This window comes from Melanerpes formicivorus, unplaced genomic scaffold, assembly GCF_026170545.1.
Source record: "Melanerpes formicivorus ecotype bairdi unplaced genomic scaffold, bMelFor1.0.p_v2 SCAF_18, whole genome shotgun sequence".
NCBI classification, from domain to species: Eukaryota; Metazoa; Chordata; class Aves; order Piciformes; family Picidae; genus Melanerpes; species Melanerpes formicivorus.
The window spans coordinates 15,993,076-16,014,606 of NW_027142370.1; the positions used below are offsets into that span (position 1 = coordinate 15,993,076).

At 51.8% G+C, this 21,531-nt stretch overlaps 1 protein-coding gene across 1 annotated transcript; it reads right to left on the minus strand.

Annotated features, from left to right (window-relative positions):
• Positions 1-18,947: 18,947 nt before the first annotated feature.
• Positions 18,948-21,322, minus strand: LOC137446782 (acrosin-like). Its single transcript, XM_068149742.1, is given in 6 exon segments — positions 18,948-19,324; positions 19,796-19,941; positions 20,194-20,453; positions 20,768-20,907; positions 20,909-20,966; positions 21,249-21,322. Coding segments are annotated over 6 exon segments (960 nt in total). The 3' UTR covers positions 18,948-19,042.
• Positions 21,323-21,531: the final 209 nt, after the last annotated feature.

Below are 21,531 nucleotides of genomic sequence, written 5' to 3' on the forward strand. Positions count from 1 at the left end.
TTAGAGTAAAGAAGTTCCCACTTGTGTTGAGGTGGAACCTCCTGTGCTGCAGCTGACATCCATTGCTCCTTGTCCTATCCCAGGGTGCAGAGCCTGTCCCCTCCCTCCTGACCCCCAGCCCCCAGATATCTATAAACATTTATTAAATCCCCTCTAAGTCTTCTCTTCTCTAGACTAAACAGACCCAGGTCTCTCAGCCTCTCCTCATAAGGCATGTGCTCCCACAGGCAAGATGTCTGATCTCATGCTCCCTACTATTGTATATAGGATAGGATAGGATAGGATAGGATAGGATAGGATAGGATAGGATAGGATAGGATAGGATAGGATAGGATAGGATAGGATAGGATAGGATAGGATAGGATAGGAATAACCAGGTTGTAAAAGACCTTTGAGATCATCAAGTCCAACCTATCACCCAACACCATCTAATCAAGTAACCCATGGCACCAAGTGCCTCATCCAGGCTGTTCCTAAACATCTGAAGCTGGAGGTGGGGAGATTCAGGCTGGAGGTGAGGAGGAAGTTCTTCCCCATGAGAGTGGTGAAGCCCTGGAATGGGTTGTCCAGGGAGGTGGTTGAGGCTCTGTCCCTGGAGGTGTTTAAGCCCAGGCTGGCTGAGGCTGTGGCCAGGCTGATCTAGTGTGGGGTGTCCCTGCCCATGGCAGGGGGTTGGAACTGGATGATCCTTGTGGTCCCTTCCAACCCTGACTGATACTATGATACTATACTATGATACCTCCAGGGATGGTGACTCCACCACCTCCCTGGGCAGCACATCCCAGTGGCCAATCTCTCTTTCTGGGAAGAACTTCTTCCTAACCTCCAGCCTAAACCTCCCCTGGCACAGCTTGAGACTGTGTCCTCTTGTTCTGGTGCTGCTTGCCAGGGAGAAGACATGTTGGGTGTCACCCAAGTGGCTCTGGGATAATTGGGAGTTTGCTGTACCAGCATTTGCATTTTATTGCTGCATATTAAGGAATACAGAGCCCTTGGCAGCCTTCTGTAATACATCAGCAAATAAGAAAAGCACATTTATAGCCCACGAAGAAGAGGGTTTGTGCTCATCTTCCTCAAGACTGACTTTATATTTGTGGTGCAGAAAAAAACCCCCAGCCTGCACTGTGCAGCAAACTGCTGGTGTCTGATTGTCAAAGAGGGAAGGGGGCTGAGGGGGGTTGGGAGGGGGAGGGAAGGAGTGTGGGAGTTTGTGTGAAAAACAGCGATTCTCTCCCTCTGTCACCCTAGAAGTGAACCTCCCCTCCTCTGGTTTTGTGTTCTTCTTGTGTCTATGGAATAATATGGGCTCCCTCTGGTGACTAATTGAACACCTGCAAATCCCCACAGCTTTGGATCCCAGGCTGGAGCCTGGCTGGACAAACGTGTGGCTTGTGTGCAGGAGGAGGTGGAGGGCAAGACTGGGAGGGGAGCTGATCAATGTCTATAAATATCTGAGGACTGGGTGTCAGGAAGGAAGGGAACCATATAACCACAGAATCAAAGAATCACAGAGTTGTATTGATTGGAAAAGACCTGCATCCAGCTCTGGGCTCCCCAGCTCAGGAGGGACAAGGATCTGCTGGAGAGAGTCCAAGGGAGGGCTCCAAGGATGCTGAAGGGACTGCAGCACTGCCTGGGGAGGAGAGGCTGAGAGCCCTGGGGCTGTTTAGTCTGCAGAGGAGAAGACTGAGAGGGGATCTGATCAATAGCTATCAATATCTGAGGGCTGGGGCTCAAAAGGGAGTGGACAGGCTCTGCTCAGCTGCATCCTGTGACAGGACAAGGGGCAATGGTTGGAAACTGCAGCACAGGAGGTTCCACCTCAACATGAGGAGGAACTTCTTGCCTGTAACAGTCCCAGAGCCCTGGAGCAGGCTGCCTAGAGGTTGTGGAGTCTCCTCTGGAGAGATTCCAAACCTACCTGGACACTGATCTTGTGAGAGAGGATCTTCTCAATGCTCAGCAAGAGCTAAAGAAGTGCTTGTGGGGAGGCAATGTGAGGAAGGGCAAGATCCTGGGGGCAGACTCTATTCAGTGCTGTCCAGCAACAGGACAAGGAGCAACAGGCACAAACTCAAACCCAGAAGGTTCCATCTGAACAGGAGGAAAAACTTTTTGCTGAGAAGGTGCAGGAGCCCTGCAGCAGGCTGCCCAGAGAGGCTGTGGAGTCTCCTCCTCTGGAGAGATTCCAAACCCACCTGGACATTGTGATCCTGGGCAAGATGCTGTGGGTGACCCTCCTTTAGTAGAGGGCTTGGACTGGGTGATCTCCTTCTGACCTGAGCCATGCTGAGATTCTGTGAGTTTAGAGAGTCATTCACAGGCTCACAGGACATTAGGGGTTGAAAGGGACCTCCAGAGATCAAGTCCAACCCTCCTGCCAGAGCAGATTGAACACATCCAAGTGCCAGGTTCTGCACATTGGCCACAGCAACCCCAGGCAGTGCTACAGGCTGGGGTCAGAGTGGCTGAAAGCAGCCAGGCAGAGAGGGACCTGGGGGTACTGGTGGATGGTAGGCTGAACATGAGCCTGCAGTGTGCCCAGGCAGACAGGAGAGCCAATGGCATCCTGCCCTGCATCAGGAACAGTGTGGCCAGAAGGAGCAGGGAGGTCATTCTGCCCCTGTACACTGCACTGGTTAGGCCACACCTTGAGTCCTGTGTCCAGTTCTGGGCCCCTCAGTTTAGGAAGGAGGTTGACTTGCTGGAAGGTGTCCAGAGAAGGGCAACAAAGCTGGGGAGGGGTTTGGAGCACAGCCCTGTGAGGAGAGGCTGAGGGAGCTGGGGTTGCTTAGCCTGGAGAAGAGGAGGCTCAGGGGAGACCTCATTGCTCTCTACAACTACCTGAAGGGAGGTTGTAAACAGGCAGAGGTTGGTCTCTTCTCCCAGGCACCCAGCACCAGAACAAGAGGACACAGTCTCAGGCTGCACCAGGAAAGGTTTAGGCTGGAGGTTAGGAAGAAGTTCTATACAGAGAGAGTGATTGCCCATTGGAATGGGCTGCCTGGGGAGGTGGTGGAGTCACCACCCCTGGAGGTGTTCAGGAGGAGACTTGACAGGGTGCTTGGTGCCATGGGTTAGTTGATTAGGTGGTGTTGGATCATAGGTTGGACACAATGATCTTGAAGGTCCAGAGGACTCCACAACCTCTCTGGTCAGCCTAATCTCATTCCAGAGACCCTTCTTACGGTGTCAGCATTATTGCAACCTCCAGCACACGGTTTGTATGGTAGCAGCTCCCCACTGCCACCTGGTTCATTGCCCTTTTCCTTAGGAGTTTCATAAAGCCTCCCAAAAGGTGTGTGGTGCAGCAGACAGGGAGGAGAGAAGGGAGGCCATCCAGAGGGACCTGGACAGGCTGGAGAGGTGGGCACAAGCCAACCTCAGGAGGTTCAACAAGAGCAAGGGCAGGGTCCTGCAGCTGGGTGGAGGCAATCCCAGGCACAACTCCAGGCTGGGCAGGGACTGGCTGGAAAGCAGCCCTGAGGAGAGAGACTTGGGGGTGCTGGGGGAGGAGAAGCTCACCAGGAGCTCTCAGTGTGCACTTGCAGCCCACAAAGCCAATCAGATCCTGGGCTGCAGCAGGAGAAGTGTGGCCAGCAGGGCAAGGGAGGTGATTCTCCCCCTCTGCTCAGCTCTGCTGAGACCCCACCTGGAGTACTGCCTCCAGTTCTGGAGCCCCTATTGCAAGAGGGATCTGGAGGTGCTGGAAGGTGTCCAGAGAAGGGCCAGGAGGATGAGCAGAGGGCTGGAGGACCTCTGCTGTGAGGACAGACTGAAGGAGTTGGGGCTGTTCAGTCTGGAGAAGAGAAGGCTCCCAGGTGACCTCATTGTGGCCTTCCAGGATCTGAAGGGGGCTCCAGGAAGGCTGGGGAGGGACTGCTCAGGATCTCAGGGAGTGCTAGGACTAGGGGGAATGGAATGAAGCTGGAGGTGGGGAGATTCAGGCTGGAGGTGAGGAGGAAGTTCTTGCCCATGAGAGTGGTGAAGCCCTGGAATGGGTTGTCCAGGGAGGTGGCTGGGGCCCTGTCCCTGGAGGTGTTTAAGGCCAGGCTGGATGAGGCTGTGGCCAGGCTGATCTAGTGTGGGGTGTCCCTGGCCATGGCAGGGGGGTTGGAACTGGATGATCCTTGTGGTCCCTTCCAACCCTGACTGATACTATGATACTGTGATACTATGATAAAAGCCTAGCAAGAGTTAACTTCATTTCGTGTTTCAGCCTAAGGAGTATCAGTATGGAGCCTGATTCTACAATCTGGTTAGGGTTTTTTATAGCATCATCAGAGCCTTTCCTACTTCTTCTTCTTCTTTTTATTTATTTATTTTTTAATTTTAATTTCTTTTTGGCATTTGTAATTGCATTGGAACAGTAAATTTTCTTAGAGCTCAGTCTCTCACACTACCACTCTTTGGTCACGTTAGAATGCTCCACATATAAATCATTTCCTGTCAGCACAATACATTTTTCATGGGAGCAATGGCTCAGATTATTATAAGCAAGCTTAAAAAAACAGCTAGATGGTATGGAATAGAATAGAATGGAATGGAATGGAATGGAATGGAATAGAATAGAATAGAATAGAATAGAATAGAATAGAATAGAATAGAATAGAATAGAATAGAATAGAATAGAATAGAATAGAATGGAGTGGAATGGGATGGAATGGAATGGAGTGGAATGGAATGGAATGGAATGGAATGGAATGGAATGGAATGGAATGGAATGGAATGGAATGCAATTGGGGCCCTCACTCCAAGAAGAACATTGAGGTGTGGTGTGGCCAGCAGGACCAGGGAAGTCATTCTGCCCTCTACTCAGCACTGGTTAGGCTACACCTTGAGTCCTGTGTCCAGTTCTGGGTCCTCAATTTAAGAAGGACATTGAGAGACTTAAATGTGTCCAGAGAAGGGCAACAAAGCTGGGGAGAGGTCTGGAGCACAGCCCTGTGAGGAGAGGCTGAGGGAGCTGGGGTTGCTTAGCCTGGAGAAGAAGAGGCTCAGGGGAGACCTTCTTGCTCTCTCCAACTCCCTGAAGGGAGGTTGTAGCCAGGAGGAGGTTGGTTTTTTCTCCCAGGCAACCATCACCAGAAGAAGAGGACACAGTCTCAAGCTGTGCCAGGGGAGGTTTAGGCTGGAGGTGAGGAAGAAATTCTTCCCAGAAAGAGTAATTGTCCATTGGAATGTGCTGCCCAGGGAGGTGGTGGAGTCCCTATCCCTGAAGGTGTTCAAAACAGGATTGGATGTGGCACTTGAAGCCATGGTTTAGTTAGTCATGAGGTCTTAGGTGACAGGTTGGACTTGATGATCTCTGAGGTCTTTTCCAACCTTATTGATTCTATGATTCAATGATTCTATCTCTCATGTAAGGAGAGACTGAGACCTGGGGATGTTTAGGCTGGAGAATAGGAGGCTGAAGGGGGATCAATGCTTACAAATATCAAGGGGTAGGTGTAAGGAAGGTGGGGCTAGACTCTTCTCAGTGCTCCCCAGTGACAGGACAAGAGGTAATGAGCATGAACCTGAAGATAGGAAGCCCCATCTAAACATGGGAAGGAAATTCTTTTCTGTGAGGGGGAAACAGGCTGCCGAGAGAGGTGGTGGAGTTTCCATCTATGGAGACTTTGAAAGCCCACTTGGATGTGTTCCTGTGTGACCTGCTTTAGCTGACCCTGCTGTGGCAGGGGGGTTGGACTGGGGGAGCTTCAGAGGTGCCTTCCAGCCCCTACCATTCTGTGACTCTGTGGTGCTTTAATTTGCTTAGCAACAGAAAGAAAGCATTTTGCTCACAGCAATGGGAGAATGATTTGCCAACCCATTCCATTTGCCTCCTTCCTTACACCTGGCTGTCAAGCTACTGAGAAAATGTTTGTGCATAAAATCCAGGAGGCTTTACAGAAATAATTGCTGTATTTGCTGTTTCAAGGGGGGGGAAAAAAGAAAGAAAGAAAAAAACAACCAAAAATCCCAACCCAAACCCCTGTCTCATTCTGAAACATGCAACTGTTAATCTCTTCTGAGAGCACAGATTGAGCTGCTACAGAACTCTTGCCACTGCTGTTGCTGTTACTACATGGAAAGGCATTGTAAAAGCACATGAAATGTTAGACTTGGCTGTGGGCTACCAACATTCTTCTTCCTCTGAGCTTTCCTTCCACTGGGAAAACAGATCCCAGGCATTCTGTTCCACATCAGCCAGTCCTCAGGTGTGTGGAAGTGTAGGGATCACAGCCTCACAGGATATTAGGGCTTGGAAGGGACCTCTGGAGATTTTCCAGTCCAACCTCCCCTGCCAGCACAGGAGCATAGAATCCAGCACAGGTCATACAGGAACACATCCAGACAGGGCTGCAAAGGCTCCACAGATGGAGACTCCACAACCTCTCTGGGAAGCCTACTCCAGTGCACTGTGACCCTCACAGTGAAGAAGTTCCTCCTCATGGTGAGGTGGAACCACTTTTGCTGTATCACAGTATCACAGTATCACCAAGGTTGGAAGACACCTCAAAGTCATCAAGTCCAACCTGAAACCTGTAGTTTATATCCATTGCTCTTTGTCCTATCCCAGGGTGCAACTGAGCAGAGCCTGTCCCCTCCCTCCTGACCCCCAGCCCTCAGCTATTGATAGGCATTGATCAGATCCTCTCTCAGTCTCCAGACTGAACAGCCCCAGGGCTCTCAGCCTCTCCTCCCCAGGCAGTGCTGCAGTCCCTTCAGCATCCTTGGAACCCTCCCTTGCACTCTCTCCAGCAGATCCCTGTCCCTCCTGAACTGGGGAGCCCAGAGTTGGATGCAAGATTCCAGGTGAGGTTTCAGCAGGGCAGAGCAGAGGGGGAGGAGAACCTCCCTGGCTCTGCTGGACACACTCCTCTGAATGCCCCCCAGGATTGAAATTATCATTAGATACCCAAAGGATGAATATATAGGGAGGAATCTTGGGGAGGAACTGTCTCTGTTTTTCCCTTAGGTAGATTAAAGGGTTTGCTTGTTGTTTTCAGAAGCACATTTCAGACTTATCATTTTGCATTTCAAAGGGGACTGATGCCATTTATACATAAAGAGGGTAAGAGCAGCTTCATCAGCCAGGATCCTTCACAATCAGAGGCACTGAAGAGCTGCAGCAACCTGCAATTTAAGATTTGTGTGGCCTGATGTTGTAATAACATCACAAGACTCCAGCAGAAAGAGGGCAGGTTCAGGCAAATACTCTCCAGTGACTACATGAAAGTGTTTCAGCTGGAAAGGACCTCTAAGATCATCAAATGCTACCATGAAGCAAACACCCCCATGGCCATCAAACCATGTCCCACATTGCCAAATCTACACAATTCTGGAACCTCCAGAGTTAGAATGGAATGGAATGGAATGGAATGGAATGGAATGGAATGGAATGGAATGGAATGGAATGGAATGGAATAGGATAGAATAGAATAGAATAGAATAGAATAGAATAGAATAGAATAGAATAGAATAGAATAGAATAGAATAGAATAGAATAGAATAGAATAGAATAGAATAGAATAGAATAGACCAGGTTGGAAAAGACCTTTGAGATCATCAAGTCCAACCTATCACTCAACCTCATCTAATCAACTAAACCATAGCACCAAGTGCCCCATCCAGTCTCTTCTTGAACACCTCCAGTGATGATGACTCCACCACCTCCCTGGGCATGCTCTTAGTAGTACTTCATTGTTCCACATTGGCTAAGCCCATGGCAGTGTAGTCCCAGAGATTTTTGCACCCTGGTTTGAAGGGCAGTGCTCAGGCTAAACTTTTCTCCAAGTCACAATGTCTGTCATGACCTCCAGCCAAACCCCTTCAGCTTTCCAAGCCCACCTTTGTTTCCTGCAGTATTTTCAGCATCTCTGAACTCACCAGGAACTCCATATGACAGTATCACGGTGGCACAGTACATTAGAGGTTGGAAGGGACCTCCAGAGATCATCAGGTCCAAGCCCCCTGACAAAGCAAGATCACCCAGGGTAGTCTGCACAGGAATGCATCCAGATGGATTTCGAAAGGCTCCAGAGAAGGAGACTCCACAACCTCTCTGGGCAGCCTGCTCCAGACCTCCAGCGCCCTCACACCAAAGACGTCTCCTCATGTTGAGCTGAAACCTTCTCTGTTCAAGTTCCTATCCATTCTTCCTTGGCTTATTACTGTGCACCACTGAGAAGAGCTTAGCCCCCTCCCCTTGATCCTCACCCCTCAGCTATTGATAGACATTGATCAGATCCATCTCAGGCTTCTCTTCTCCACACTAACCACCCCCAGGGCTCTCAGTCTCTCTCCACAGGGGAGATGCTCAAGTCCCTAAATCCTCCTCGTGGCTCTCTGTTGGGCTCTCTCCAGCAGGTCTCTGTCTCTGGGGAGCCCCAAACTGGACACAGCATTGCAGCTGTGGTCTCAGCAGGGCAGAGCAGAGGGGCAGCAGAACCTCCCCAGCCCTGCTGGCCACACTTTGCTTGCTGCACCCCAGGATACCATTGGCTCTCTTGGCCACAAGGACACATTGCTGACCTGTGTGAGCTCCTTGATCTTTAAGAAAGCAGGCAGGCTGGAAGAACATTTGCAGTAGTTAGCTGGTCACAGCCTCTGCTCTGCCCTGCTGAGACCACACCTGCAATGCTGTTTCCAGTCTGGGGCTCCCCAGCTCAAGGGATCTGCTGGAGAGTGTCCAACAGAGAGCTATGAGGATGATGAAGTGACTTGACTGTCTCTTCTGTGAAGAGAGACTGAGAGCCCTGGGACTGTTTAGTCTGCAGAGGAGAAGGCTGAAAGGGGACTTTATCAATGCTTATCAATATCTGAGGGGTGGGTGTCAGGAGAAAGGGGCCAGGCTCTTTTTGGTGGTGCCCAGTGATAGGGCAAGGAACAACAGGTAGAAGCTGCAACCCAGGAGGCTCCACGTCAAAACAAGGAGAATCTTTTTATACTGTGAGGGTGCTGGAGGCCTGGAGCAGGCTGCCCAGAGAGGCTGTGGAGTCTCCTTCTCTGGAGCCTTTCCAGCCCCACCTGGAAGCATTCCTGTGCAGACTACCCTGGGTGATCCTGCTTTGGCAGGAGGCTTGGACCTGATGACCTCTGGAGGTCCCTTCCAACCTCTAATGTACTGTGCCACCGTGATACTGTCATATGGAGTTCCTGGTGAGTTCAGAGATGCTGAAAATACTGCAGGAAGCAAAGGTGGGCTTGGAAAGCTGAAGGGGTTTGGCTGGAGGTCATGACAGACATTGTGGCTTGGAGAAAAGTTTAGCCTGAGCACTGCCCTTCAAACCAGGGTGCAAAAATCTCTGGGACTACACTGCCATGGGCTTAGCCAATGTGGAACAATGAAGTACTACTAAGAGCATGTCCAGGGAGGTGTTGGATGCATTCCTGGGCAGACTACCCTGAGTACTGCAGCACAGGAGGTTCCATCTCAACATGAGGAGGAACTTCTATGTTAGTGAGTGTGCTGGAGGCCTGGAGCAGGCTGCCCAGAGAGGCTGTGGAGTCTCCTTCTCTGGAGCCTTTCAGGATGTGCTCCTGTGTGACCTGCCCTGGGTGATCCTACTTTGGCAGGGAGGTTGGACTCAAAGATTTCCAGAGGTCCCTCTCAAGCCCTAACACTCTGTGATCTGTGATCATGGTTAGACCTCTTCAGAGGAGCTAACCTGATCCTTACCTCAGAGTTTATCATGCATAATCCCCACCCAGGGCAAAGGTTACAGAGCTAATCAGTATCAAATCTTCCCAGCTTTCTTCCTTTTTTTTTTGGGTTGTTTTATTGTTTCTTCCCTCTCCTTTTGGCTATTGTTTTCTCAGGAGGGACTTCAAAAGCAGGAAATGCATTTAAATCTTTACCATGAAATCAAAGCAAGGGCAGAAATTCATTTGCTACACAGAAGTCTTGGAAAAAGCTCTCTTGAGACACAGAATATAATGAATAGGAAGAATGTAAACGTTGCTCATTGAACTGAGTTTAAGATTGTTGGGGGGTTTGGGGGGATTTGGGCAATCCCAGGCACTGATACAAGCTGGGCAGGGACTGGCTGGAGAGCAGCCCTGAAGAAAAGGACCTGGGGGTGCTGGTGGGAGAAAAGCTCAACAGGAGCCAGCAGTGAGCACTTGCAGCCCAGAGAGCCAAGCAGAGCCTGGGCTGCAGCAAGAGAAGTGTGGCCAGCAGGGCCAGGGAGGGGATTCTGCTCCTCTGCTCCACTCTGCTGAGATCACAGCTGGAGCTCTGGGGCCAGTGCTGGAGCCTCTGTGCCAGGAAGGAGCTGGAGGTGCTGGAAGGTGTCCAGAGAAGGGCCAGGAGGAGGAGCAGAGGGCTGGAGCTGCTCTGATATAGAGACAGACTGAGAGAGTTGGGGTTGTGCAGGCTGGAGAGGAGAAGGCTCTGAGAAGACCTTCCTGTGGCCTTGAAGTATCTGCAGGGGGCTCCAAGAAAGCTGGGGAGGGACTTTTGAGGGTGTCAGGGAGGAATAGGACTGGGGAGGATGGAACAAAACTAGTGGGGAGATCGAGATTGGATGTTAGGAAGAAGTATTGCCCTCTGCAACTCCCTGAAGGGAGGTTGTAGCCAGGTGGGGGTTGGTCTCTTCTCCCAGGCACTCAGCACCAGAATGAGAGGACACAGTCTCAAGCTGCACCAGGGGAAGTTTAGGCTGGAGGTGAGGAGAAAGTTCTTCCTAGAGAGAGTTGTTAGCCATTGGAATGTGCTGCCCAGGGAGGTGGTGGAGTCCCCATCCCTGGAGGTGTTCAAGAGGGGATTGGATGTGACACTTGGTGCCATGGTCTAGTCATGAGGTCTGTGGTGATAGGTTGGACTTGATGATCCTCGAGGTCTCTTCCAACCTTGGTGATACTGTGAGACTGTGATACTGTGAAGTTGTTGCCCATGAGGGTGGTGAGAGCCTGGCACAGGTTACCCAGGGAGGTGGTGGAAGCCTCCTGCCTGGAGGTGTTTGCAGCCAGGCTGGATGTGGCTGTGAGCAACCTGCTGTGGTGTGAGGTGTCCCTGCCCATGGCAGGGGGCTGGAACTGGCTGATCCTTGAGGTCCCTTCCAGCCCTGACAGCTCTGTGATTCTATGATTTTGTTTTGGGTTTTTTTGATCCATAGAATTCTTTTGGTTGGAAGAGAACTTCAAGATCATTGAGTCCAACCTCTCAAAGCTGCTTTGGTATTTGTTCAAATCCATGATGGTATTTAATGAGCAAAGCCTTTCTTCTTTAAGGCTAGAAATCTCTTTCCAGGATCACATTAAAACTGACCAAAAACTGAATTAATTTGGAAGCCCTTTTTTGAGGTGGGGGAAATCCTCATCCCTTTGCCTGCCTGGGCTTTGGTTCTGGAATTTAAGTGGTGACAAAAAGTTGGGGGGAAAGGGGGAAAAAGAAAAGACAATCTGCTTTCTTTGTGGTGTCTCTCTGAGGATCCTTCATTCTTTGTATCCTGGTCACTGCTTCCTTCCTTGAAAGAGCTGAGGGCATGAATAGACTGGGAAATGGTGAGCATAATACTGAAGTTTGGAGATGGAACTTTCCTTTAGAGTCTGTAGGGGAGGAAAAAAGTATTACCTGCTTTCATCTTTCTCTTTGCTGGCATATGTCCCACGTGGATGCTGTGTGCAGCCTCATTAGCTAAAGGAATTTGTTAATGCAGGTGCCACAGAGTGAGAGCTGCCTTTATTCTCCCCAAAGGGAGCCCTGGAGCAGCTGCAGCATCCAGAGATTTCACTCTTCCTTGTGTTCTGAACATCTTCTGAGGGTTCTTTCAGCGTAACAAAACTGGCAGGAGCTGAGGCTGCTTCCTAGATGTCCAAATGGCTTTGCTTTTCCTGTAGCCCAGAAGGCCAACCATCTCCTGGGCTGCATGAAAAGCTGTGTGACCAGCAAGATGAGGGAGGTGATTCTGCCCCTCTGCTCTGCTCTGCTGAGACCCCACCTGGAGCACTGGGTCCAGTCCTGGACCCCCAACACATGAAGGACACAAAATTGTTGGAGTGGGTCCAGAGGAGAGCACTGGAGGCTCTCCTCCGGCTGAAGAACCTTCCCTTTGAGGACGAGCTGGGAGAGTTGGGGCTGTTCAGCCTGCAGAAGAGCTTAGAGCAGCCTTCCAGTGCCTGAAGGGAGCCTACAAGGAAGCCAAAAAGGGACTTTTGACAAGGGCTTGTAGTGACAGGGCAAGAGGGAATGGGTTTGAGGTGAAAGAGGGCAGATTTAGACTGGAGAATAGGAATAAATACTTTAGAGTGAGAGTGGTGAGACACTGGAACAGGTTGCCCAGGGAGGTTGTGGATGTCCCCTCCCTGGAGATGTTGGGTGAGGCCTTGAGCAACCTGGGCTGGTGGGAGGTGTCCCTGCCCATGGCAGGGGGTTCAGAACTAGATCACCCTCAGTTCAGGAAAGATGTTGACTTGCTGAAAGTTGTCCAGAGAAGGGCAATAAAGTTAATGAGGGATTTGGAGCACAAGCCCTATGGGGAGAGACTGAGGGAGCTGGGGTTGCTTAGCCTGGAGAAGAGGAGGCTCAGGGGAGACCTTCTTGCTGTCTACAACTCCCTGAAGGGAGGTTGTAGCCAAGTCTCTTCTCCCAGGCAAGCAGCAGCAGAACAAGAGGACACAGTCTCAAGCTGTGCCAGGGGAGGTTCAGACTGGATGGTAGGAAGGAATTCTTGACAGAGAGAGTGATTGCCCGTTGGGATGTGCTGCCCAGGGAGGTGGTGGAGTCACCATCACTGGAGGTGTTTAGAAGGAGACTTGATAGGGTTGCTTGGTGCCATGGTTTAGTTGATTAGGTGGTGTTGGATGATAGGTTGGACATGATGATCTTGAAGTTCTTTTCCAACCTGGTCTATTCTATTCTATTCTATTCTATTCTATTCTATTCTATTCTATTCTATTCTGTTCTGTTCTGTTCTGTTCTGTTCTGTTCTATCTTTAAGGTCCCTTCCAACCTAAGCCATTCTATGAATCTATACCCAGTACAGTTGAGGGTATGCTTTTAAGCTTAATTTTGAGCAGCTTAGACATTGATTTTTAAAGCATTGACCTTCTTGCTTACCACTTCTTGAAGAGATCATTTGTCTGGGAGCTTCTTGTTAAGTTTTCTAATCAACTCCCCATTCCCTTTACTCTCTGAGCATATTCAAATGACTGAATATTTGCATTGTAATGAAACATAAAGTGACAGCAAGGCTACAAGAAATCAATGATCCTAACCACTGCACAAGCCTTTGTCAGTGCAAATGTGGGAGCTCACAACAGGATCACAGAATCGCAGATCACAGAATTAACCAGGTTGGAAAAGAGCTTTGAAATCATCAAGTTCAACCTATCACCCAACACCATCCAAGCAACTCAACCATGGCACCAAGTGCCTCATCCAGGCTTTTTTTAAACATTTCCAGGGACAGTGACTCCAAGAGGAGTGTGGTCAGGTCAAGGGAGGTTCTCCTTCCCCTCTACTCTGTGCTGGTGAGGCCACATCTGGAATCCTGTGTCCAGTTCTGGGCTTCCTGGTTCAAGAAGGACATGGACTTGCTGGAGAGGGTGCAGAAAAGGGCTATGGAAATGATTAGGGGGCAGGAACATCTCTCTTACAAGGAGAGACTGAGGGAATTGGGTCTTTTTAGGCTGGAAAAGGGAAGACTGAGAGGGGATCTCATCAATGCTTAGAAATACTTAAATGTGGGTGTCAGGAGGATGGGAGCAGGATTTTGTCAGTGGTGCTCAGTGTGCCCAGGCAGCCAAGAGGGCCAATGGCATCCTGGCCTGCATCAGGAACAGTGTGGCCAGCAGGAGCAGGGAGGTTATTCTGCCCCTGTACACTGCACTGGTTAGGACACACCTCGAGTCCTGTGTCCAGTTCTGAGCCCCTCAGTTTAGGAAGGAGGTTGACTTGCTGGAACAAGTCCAGAGAAGGGCAATGAAGTTGGTGAGGGGTTTGGAACACAGCCCTGTGAGAAGAGGCTGAGAGAGCTGGGGGTTGCTTAGCCTGGAAAAGAGGAGACTCAGGGATGACCTTATCGCTCTCTACAACTCCCTGAAGGGAGGTTGTAGCCAGGAGGGGGGTTGGTCTCTTCTCCCAGGCAGCCAGCACCAGAACAAGAGGACACAGTCTCAGGCTGCACCAGGGGAGGTTCAGGTTGGCTGTTAGGAAGAAGTTCTATACAGAGAGAGTGATTGCCCATTGGAATGTGCTGCCCAGGGAGGTGGTGGAGTTGCCGTCATTGGAGGTGTTCAGAAGGAGACTTGATGGGGTGCTTGGTGCCAGGGGTTAGCTGTTTGGGTGGGTTGGATTGGTTGATGGGTTGGACACGATGATCTTGAAGGTCTCTTCCAACCTGGTTTGGTTTATTCAGTGACAGGACAAGAGGTAACCAGCACAAACTTGAACAGAAGAAGTTCCATCTAAACAAAAGGAGAAACTTCTTTACTTTGAGAGTGGCAGAGCACTGGAACAGGCTGTCCAGAGAGGTGGTGGAGTCTCCATTTCTGAGCTGTTGAGCTTCCTGAGTGATTTAACCCTTCTGAGGCTGCACAATGTGAACAAGCTCCTCATCCCTAAGGAATTTATACTATGGCTTTATAACTTCTAATACTAATTTATAATACTGCTTTGTAATAGAAATGTACAGATCTGCAGGGGAGGCACAGCCATCCATCCATCCATCCTTCCATCCATCCATCCATCTATCCATCCATCTGTCCATCCATCCATCCATCCATCCGTCCATCCATCCATCCATCCCTCCATCCATCCTTTCCAGACAGACCTTCTGGTTTCACTTACAACCAAAGGCTCTTTCATACCTTTGTTTCCCTTCCCCCACAAGTCAATCCAGATCCTCCTCCACTCAGGAGTTTTCCTTTGGTAAACTTGTGTCCCACTTTGTTAAGAGGAAAAAAAAACAATACAGAGATCTCCTAGGGGCAAGTTGTACTAAACTGAACACTTCCATTTCTGAATCAAGCAAGAAAAAAACCAAACAAGCATCAAGTATAAATATCACTCCAAACATGAAATCCTTGAACTTGCTAAAGGTTTCCTTTCCCTTTGAAATGCTGTCAGGAGGAGGTGTGTTTGTACCAGCCTTCTTGCAAAGTACAGGGTGGAGTTTTTTTCTCTCTCAGTTCAGTTTAGCATTAGTACTGCTTTTAAACTTACCATTATTTGACAATGGAATGGAATAGAATGGAATGGAATGGAATGGAATGGAATGGAATGGAATAGAATAGAATAGAATAGAATAGAATAGAATAGAATAGAATAGAATAGAATAGAATAGAATAGAATAGAATAGAATAGAATAGAATAGAATAGAATAGAATAGAATAGACCAGGTAGGAAGAGACCTTCAAGATCATCGCATCCAACCTATCAACCAATCCAACACCACCTAATCAACTAACCCATGGCACCAAGCACCCTGTCAAGTCTCCTCCTGAACACCTCCAATGATGGTGACTCCACCACCTCCCTGGGCAGCCCATTCCAATGGGCAATCACTCTCCCTGTGTAGAACTTCTTCCTAACATCCAGCCTAAAAATCCCCTGGCACAGCTTGAGACTGTGTCCTCTTGTTCTGGGGCTGGCTGCCTGGAAGAAAAGACCAACATCCACCTGTCTACAACCTCCCTTCAGGGAGTTGGAGAGAGCAAGAAGGTCTCCCCTGAGCCTCCTCTTCTCCAGGCTAAGCAACCCCAGCTCCCTCAGCCTCTCCTCATAGGGCTGTGCTCCAGACCCCTCACCAACTTCATTGTCCTTCTCGGAATGGAATGGAATGGAATGGAAGAAACTCACCATTGTTTGAGAAGAGAAGAGAAGAGAAGAGAAGAGAAGAGAAGAGAAGAGAAGAGAAGAGAAGAGAAGAGAAGGGAAGGGAAGGGAGGAAGGGAAGGGAAGGGAAGGGAAGGGAAGGGAAGGGAAGGGAAGGGAAGGGAAGGGAAGGGAAGGGAAGGGAAGGGAAGGGAAGGGAAGGGAAGGGAAGGGAAGGGAAGGGAAGGGAAGGGAAGGGAAGGGAAGGGAAGGGAAGGGAAGGGAAGGGAAGGGAAGGGAGAAGGGAGGGAAGGGAAGGGAAGGGAAGGGAAGGGAAGGGAAGGGAAGGGAAGGGAAGGGAAGGGAAGGGAAGGGAAGGGAAGGGAAGGAAGAGAAAGAATTAACCAGTTTGGAAAAGGACCTTTGAGATCATCAAGTCCAACCTATCACCCAACCACCATCTGATCAACTAAACCATGCTATCAAGTGCCTCATCCAGGCTCTTCATAAACACCTCCAGTGATGGTGACTCCACCACCTCCCTGGGCAGCACATTCCCATGACAAATCTCTCTTTCTGGGAAGAATTTATTCCTAACATCCAGCCTAAACCTCCCCTAGCACAGCTTGAGACTGTGTCCTCTTGTTCTGGCGCTGGTAGTTGGGAAAGATCTTTCAGATCCTCCAGTCCAACCATTCTCTAGCTCTGCCAAGGCTGCTGCTAACCCACAGCCCTCTGCCATTTTGAACCACCTCCAGGGATGGGGATTCCACCACCTTCCTAGGGAGATGGTACCAGTGGTTAAGAACCCCTTCAGTCAAGAAGTTTCTTCTCATATCCAATCTAACCCTCCCCTGGTGAAATTTGAGGCCATTTCCTTTCCCACCATCACTTGTTACTAGGGAGAAGACCCCACCTGGCTCCAACCTCCTTTCAGGGAGCTGTAGAGAGTCAGAAAGACTCCCCTCAGTCTCCTTTTTTCCAGACTAAACAACCCCAAGTTCCCCCAGCTGCCCCTCACCAGACCTGTTCTCCAGACCCTTCCCCAGCTGCTCTTCTTTGGACCCACTCCAGACTGGTAGGATTTGGATGGTAGGATTTGGGAGGGACCTTTAGAGATCAACCCAGCCCAACCCCTCTGCCACAGCAGGTTCACCTAGAGCAGGTTGCTCAGGATGGTGTCCAGGCATGCTTTGATTAACTCCAGAGGCAGAGGCTCCTCCACCCCTCTGGGCAGCCTGTTCCAGTGCTCTAGCATGCTGAAAGCACTGAAGTTCCTCCCCTTGTTTAGATGGATCTGCCTATGTTCAAGTTTGTGTTATGTTCAAGTTTGTGTGCATTACCTCTTGTCTTGCCACTGGGCACCACTGGAACAGAGACTGAGCCCTTCTTCTGGAACCCCTCTCTCCAGATATTTGTGAGCATTCATAGGACCCTCCCCTCATTTCTCTCTTCTGTAGGCTAAACAGCCCCAGTCCCCCAGGCTTTCCTCATAAGAGAGATGTTCTAATCTTGGCAAGAGAAGACAGAGAGGGAGAAGACAGCTCCATGCACAGCAAGGCTCTGCTCAGGTGCTGGAGCTCCAAGAGCTTTTCTGTGAGGTGGAGCTCTCTGCCATCTCTGCACACTGTTACCAGGTGTGTGAAGAGGAGTGTTCCAGTGCAGGCTTTTGGGTGTTTTGGGACAGGTCCATCCTCAGCAGTGGGACCATGGGCAAGTCTTCTTCTCCTGGAGCTCTGTCACCAGGTGCAGGGGATCCTGGACCTGGGCACACAGCCAACAGAGTGCTCAGCGCTGGAAGAGCAGGACCCAGTCTGCAGCCTGGCACCTGGGTGCTAGCCACACCAACTAGGAGAGCTCCAACATTTGTGTGAGCATACCATTAGCCCAGGCCCATCAGTCCAGCCTGTCGAAGTCCCCCTAGGGAGCCTCCTTACCCTCAAGCAGATCAACACTCCCATCCAACTTAGAATCATAGAATAAGGCTGGAAAAGACCTCAGAGATCATCAAGTCCAACCTAGAATTCATAGAATTGTTAGGGTTGGAAGGGACCTCAAGGATCATCTAGTCTGACTCCCCTGCTATGGGCAGGGACACCTCACTCTCAATCAGGTTGATCAGAGTCACATCCAGCCTGGCCTTAAAAACCTCCAGGGATGAGACTTCTACTACCTCCCTGGGCAACCTGTTCCAGCATCTCACCACCTTGATGGTGAAGAACTTCTTCCTAACATCCACTCTGAATCTACCCATTTCTGATTTTTTCCATTCCCCCAGTCCTATCATTATGTGACACCCTGAAAAGTCCCTCTCCAGCTTTCTTGTAGGCCCCCTTCAGATACTGGAAGGCTACAATAAGGTCTCCTTGGAGCCTTCTCTTCTCCAGACTGAATAGCCCCAACTCTCTCAGTCTGTCTCCATAGGGGAGGTGCTCCAGCCTTCTGATCATCCTGAGGCTCTTCTCTGGACACGCTCCAGCACGTCCAGATCCTTGTAATAGGGGCTCCAGAACTGGACACAGTACTCCAGGTGGGGTCTCACCAGAGTGGGGTCTCACCCAACACCTTGTGACTACTAAACCACGGCCCCAAGTACCACATCCAATCCCCACTTGAACACCTCCAGGGATGGGGACTCCACCACCTCCCTGGGCAGCACATTCCAATGATGAATGACTCGCTCGGTGAAGAACTTTCTCCTCACCTTGAGCCTAAACCTCCCCTGGCACAGCTTGAGACTGTGTCCTCTTGTTCTGGTGCTGCTTGCCTGGGAGAAGAGACCAACCCCCACCTGGCCACAACCTCCCTCCAGGTAGATGTAGAGAGCAAGAAGGTCTCCCCTGAGCCTCCTCTTCTCCAGGCAAACTTGGCACCCTCCACAGACATCATCAAGATCATTGGTCAAGATGTTAAACAGAAGTGATCCCAACACTGATCCCTCAGGAACGCCACTTGTGATTGACTGCCAGCTGGATTTTACTCCATTCACCACCACTCTTTGGACCCAGCTGCCCAGGCAGTGTTTTCACCCAGCAGACTGCACAGCTACCCAGCACAGCAGCCTTTTGTTTGCTTTGTTTCATGACAATGCAATGAGAAATGTTGTCCAAAGCTTTATTTTCAGAGCTAAGAGAAATTCAGCACTCCTGTGAGTGTCTAAAGGAGGAGAGGAAACAGGGGCCAGAACAGAGTGGGACATGGACACTGGAGCTGCAGGCTCTAGCCCAGCAGGAATTGCCCCAGGAGGAAATGGTGGTGGTTCCCAGCAGAATTCCCAGGCCCAGTGCCTTCTGCTGCTCACACCTCGTTCTCCTGCAGAGAGCCCAAGGGTGTGGGTGCTGGGCGCTGGGTGGACATTGAGGCCATCGGAGAAGAGCTCCAAGGCTGTGCTGCTGCAGTCCCCCTTACTTGTGGGTATAGTCCCATCTGGACCAGAATCCAGTTGTAGAAGTGCTGGGTGGAGGTGTAGATGCCAGGCTTCCTTACTCTGGCACAGCCTGTTCCCCAGCTGGTCACCCCCACCAGCCAGAAGTAGTCAGCGTTCTTGGCCTTGCACACCAGAGGACCACCACTGTCACCCTGCAGGGGAGGAGAGAGGCTTCAGGGGGGGTTGGGTGGCCCTAGTCAGCACTGGGGCCAGCTCCTTCTCTATGGCAGCACCTTCCAGAGCTGGATCCGTGCCCAGCAAGGCTCTGCTCAGGTACTGGAGTTTCAGGGTCTTGTGTGGGAGGAGGTGGTGGGTGTGTGAGGTGGGGGGGTTTGGCCATCTCTGCACACTGGTGCTGGAGTGTGGCACAGAGACATTCCAGGGCTGGGATGTGGAGTGATGGGCTGCCAGGAGCAGGGGTTGGGCTTTGTGGGCACAGTGCCAGGTGACTGGGGACAAGGGTGGCACAGGGCAAGACACTATGGCTGGGGAAGGGGAGGGGAGCCCCAGGAGTGGTGGGGAACCAATGGCAAGTGGCCAGAGCAAGCCCATGCCAGGGGCTGCTTGGGTGGTCGTGCTGGGGCTGCTGGCACTGCTGGGCTTGGCTTGTAGCAGGCTCCTACCTGGCAGGTGTCGATGCGACCCTGGGGGTAGCCAGCACAGAGGTTGTGGCTGTGGACGGCTCCTGCGTACCAGTGGCTGCTGTTGCAGACTTGGAGGTTGATGAGGTAGACCTTGGCCTCCTGCAGCCCCAGTGGTAAATGCCCAGCTGTGAGCACAGAGAGGAATTAGCCCCCAGCAGCTGGCAGCCAGGCTCCCTGTCGGGGGTGAATCCCTTCCCAAGGGCTTGGCCTTGCACCTGCTGAGCACCGTGCCCCCGGCACCCTTTGGGCCACGGCTGGGACCAGTCTCTCTAGAGACATCTCTGCACCCCACAGCCTGGCTCTGGCTTTGCCCTCTGCCCTCAGCAAGCCCAAGCTGCGTCCCCAGCAGCAGGGCGGAGGCCGTGCCGGGCACTCACATCTGGCTCTGGTGGAGCCCCAGCCGCTGACCCAGCAGTTGGTGAGCTCCGAGACGCGCACGGAGGCGTCGGGCACGCAGGCCAGCTGCACGTGGTAGCCACACTGCACAGGCCGGTCCAGCTCCAGCAGGGCGATGTCGTTGCTCATGGTGTCGTTGTCGTAGCCTCGGTGCAGCAGGATCCGCCTGACGTGGCGCAGCTGGGCCTCGGGGCCCGGGTTATTGAAGTAGGTGATCCCGGCCACCACGTAATAGGTGTGGCTGGAGGTGCAAGGAGGGGGTGCAGAGGGGCTCAGAGGGAGCTCAGCCCTGCCCTGCGGCAGCCCAGCACTTCCCTGCCCTCCGCTTGCCAGGGGAGAGAGCAAAGTGGTGCCGCGGAGGCTGCCTCTGCCCCGGCTGGGTGCAAGGAAGGTTGAGCTGGAGGCTGCTGGGGAGCTCTGGCACCAGCCCAGCCCTCTGCTGAGCGCTCTCTCGGCTGGGCTGGGCAGTGCCCAGGCGCTGGGCACACAGCAAGGAGCAGGGATGGGGCAGCTGCCGGCGCAGTGGGGAGATGCCCGTGGGCTGTTCCTCCTTACCCGGTCCCCACGAAGCAGTGGGCTGCTGTGAGCACCCACTGGGAGCTGATCAGGGACCCTCCACAGATGTGCCCAATTCCTCCTGCCACGGCTTGCTGGACGCTGACCATCCAGGGCCAAGCCCCCGGCTGGGCGGGTGACGCCACCCACGACGCGCGACATCCCATAGTAGGAGGCCATGGGCCGGAGCCCGCAGGTGCTTCTGCAACCACAAACTCAGGAGAGTCCTGCTCGGGGGCTGCTGCCCTCTGCCCTCCCTAGCCCACCTGGCAGGGACAGCAGGGCCAGAGCCGCCCATGGGGTCTCTGTCTGTCTGTCCATCTGTCAGCCCCTGGCTCTGCTTTAGCTCCACAGAGGAGCTGTGCCAGCAGCCCAGCTGCCGCCCAGGAGCTGTGGTGTGGGCACAGGGGACAAGCAAGCACCCTCCAGTGAAGCCCATCAGGGTTGCCCAGGCTCCCTCCCAGAGCCTTGCCCTGCTTACCCACAGTAGTTCCAGAGGGCGAGCACAGGCTGGCACAGGGCCAGCAGGACAAGGAGGGGCAGGAAAGTCTTCATTGCAGTTGGCAAAGGTCAGCTTCGAGAACCAAGCTCTTGCTGCCAGCAGAGCAGCAGCCGACTGTGCCCACAGGACTCACGTTGCCGTGGTACCCTAGACCCCGGGGCTGATGTCACAGAGTCACTGGTGCTGGGTGCAGTGGCTGTTGGGATGGGTGGGGAACATCATATGGTCATAGGAACTCAGTCTGGTTTGGGTTGGAAGGGAC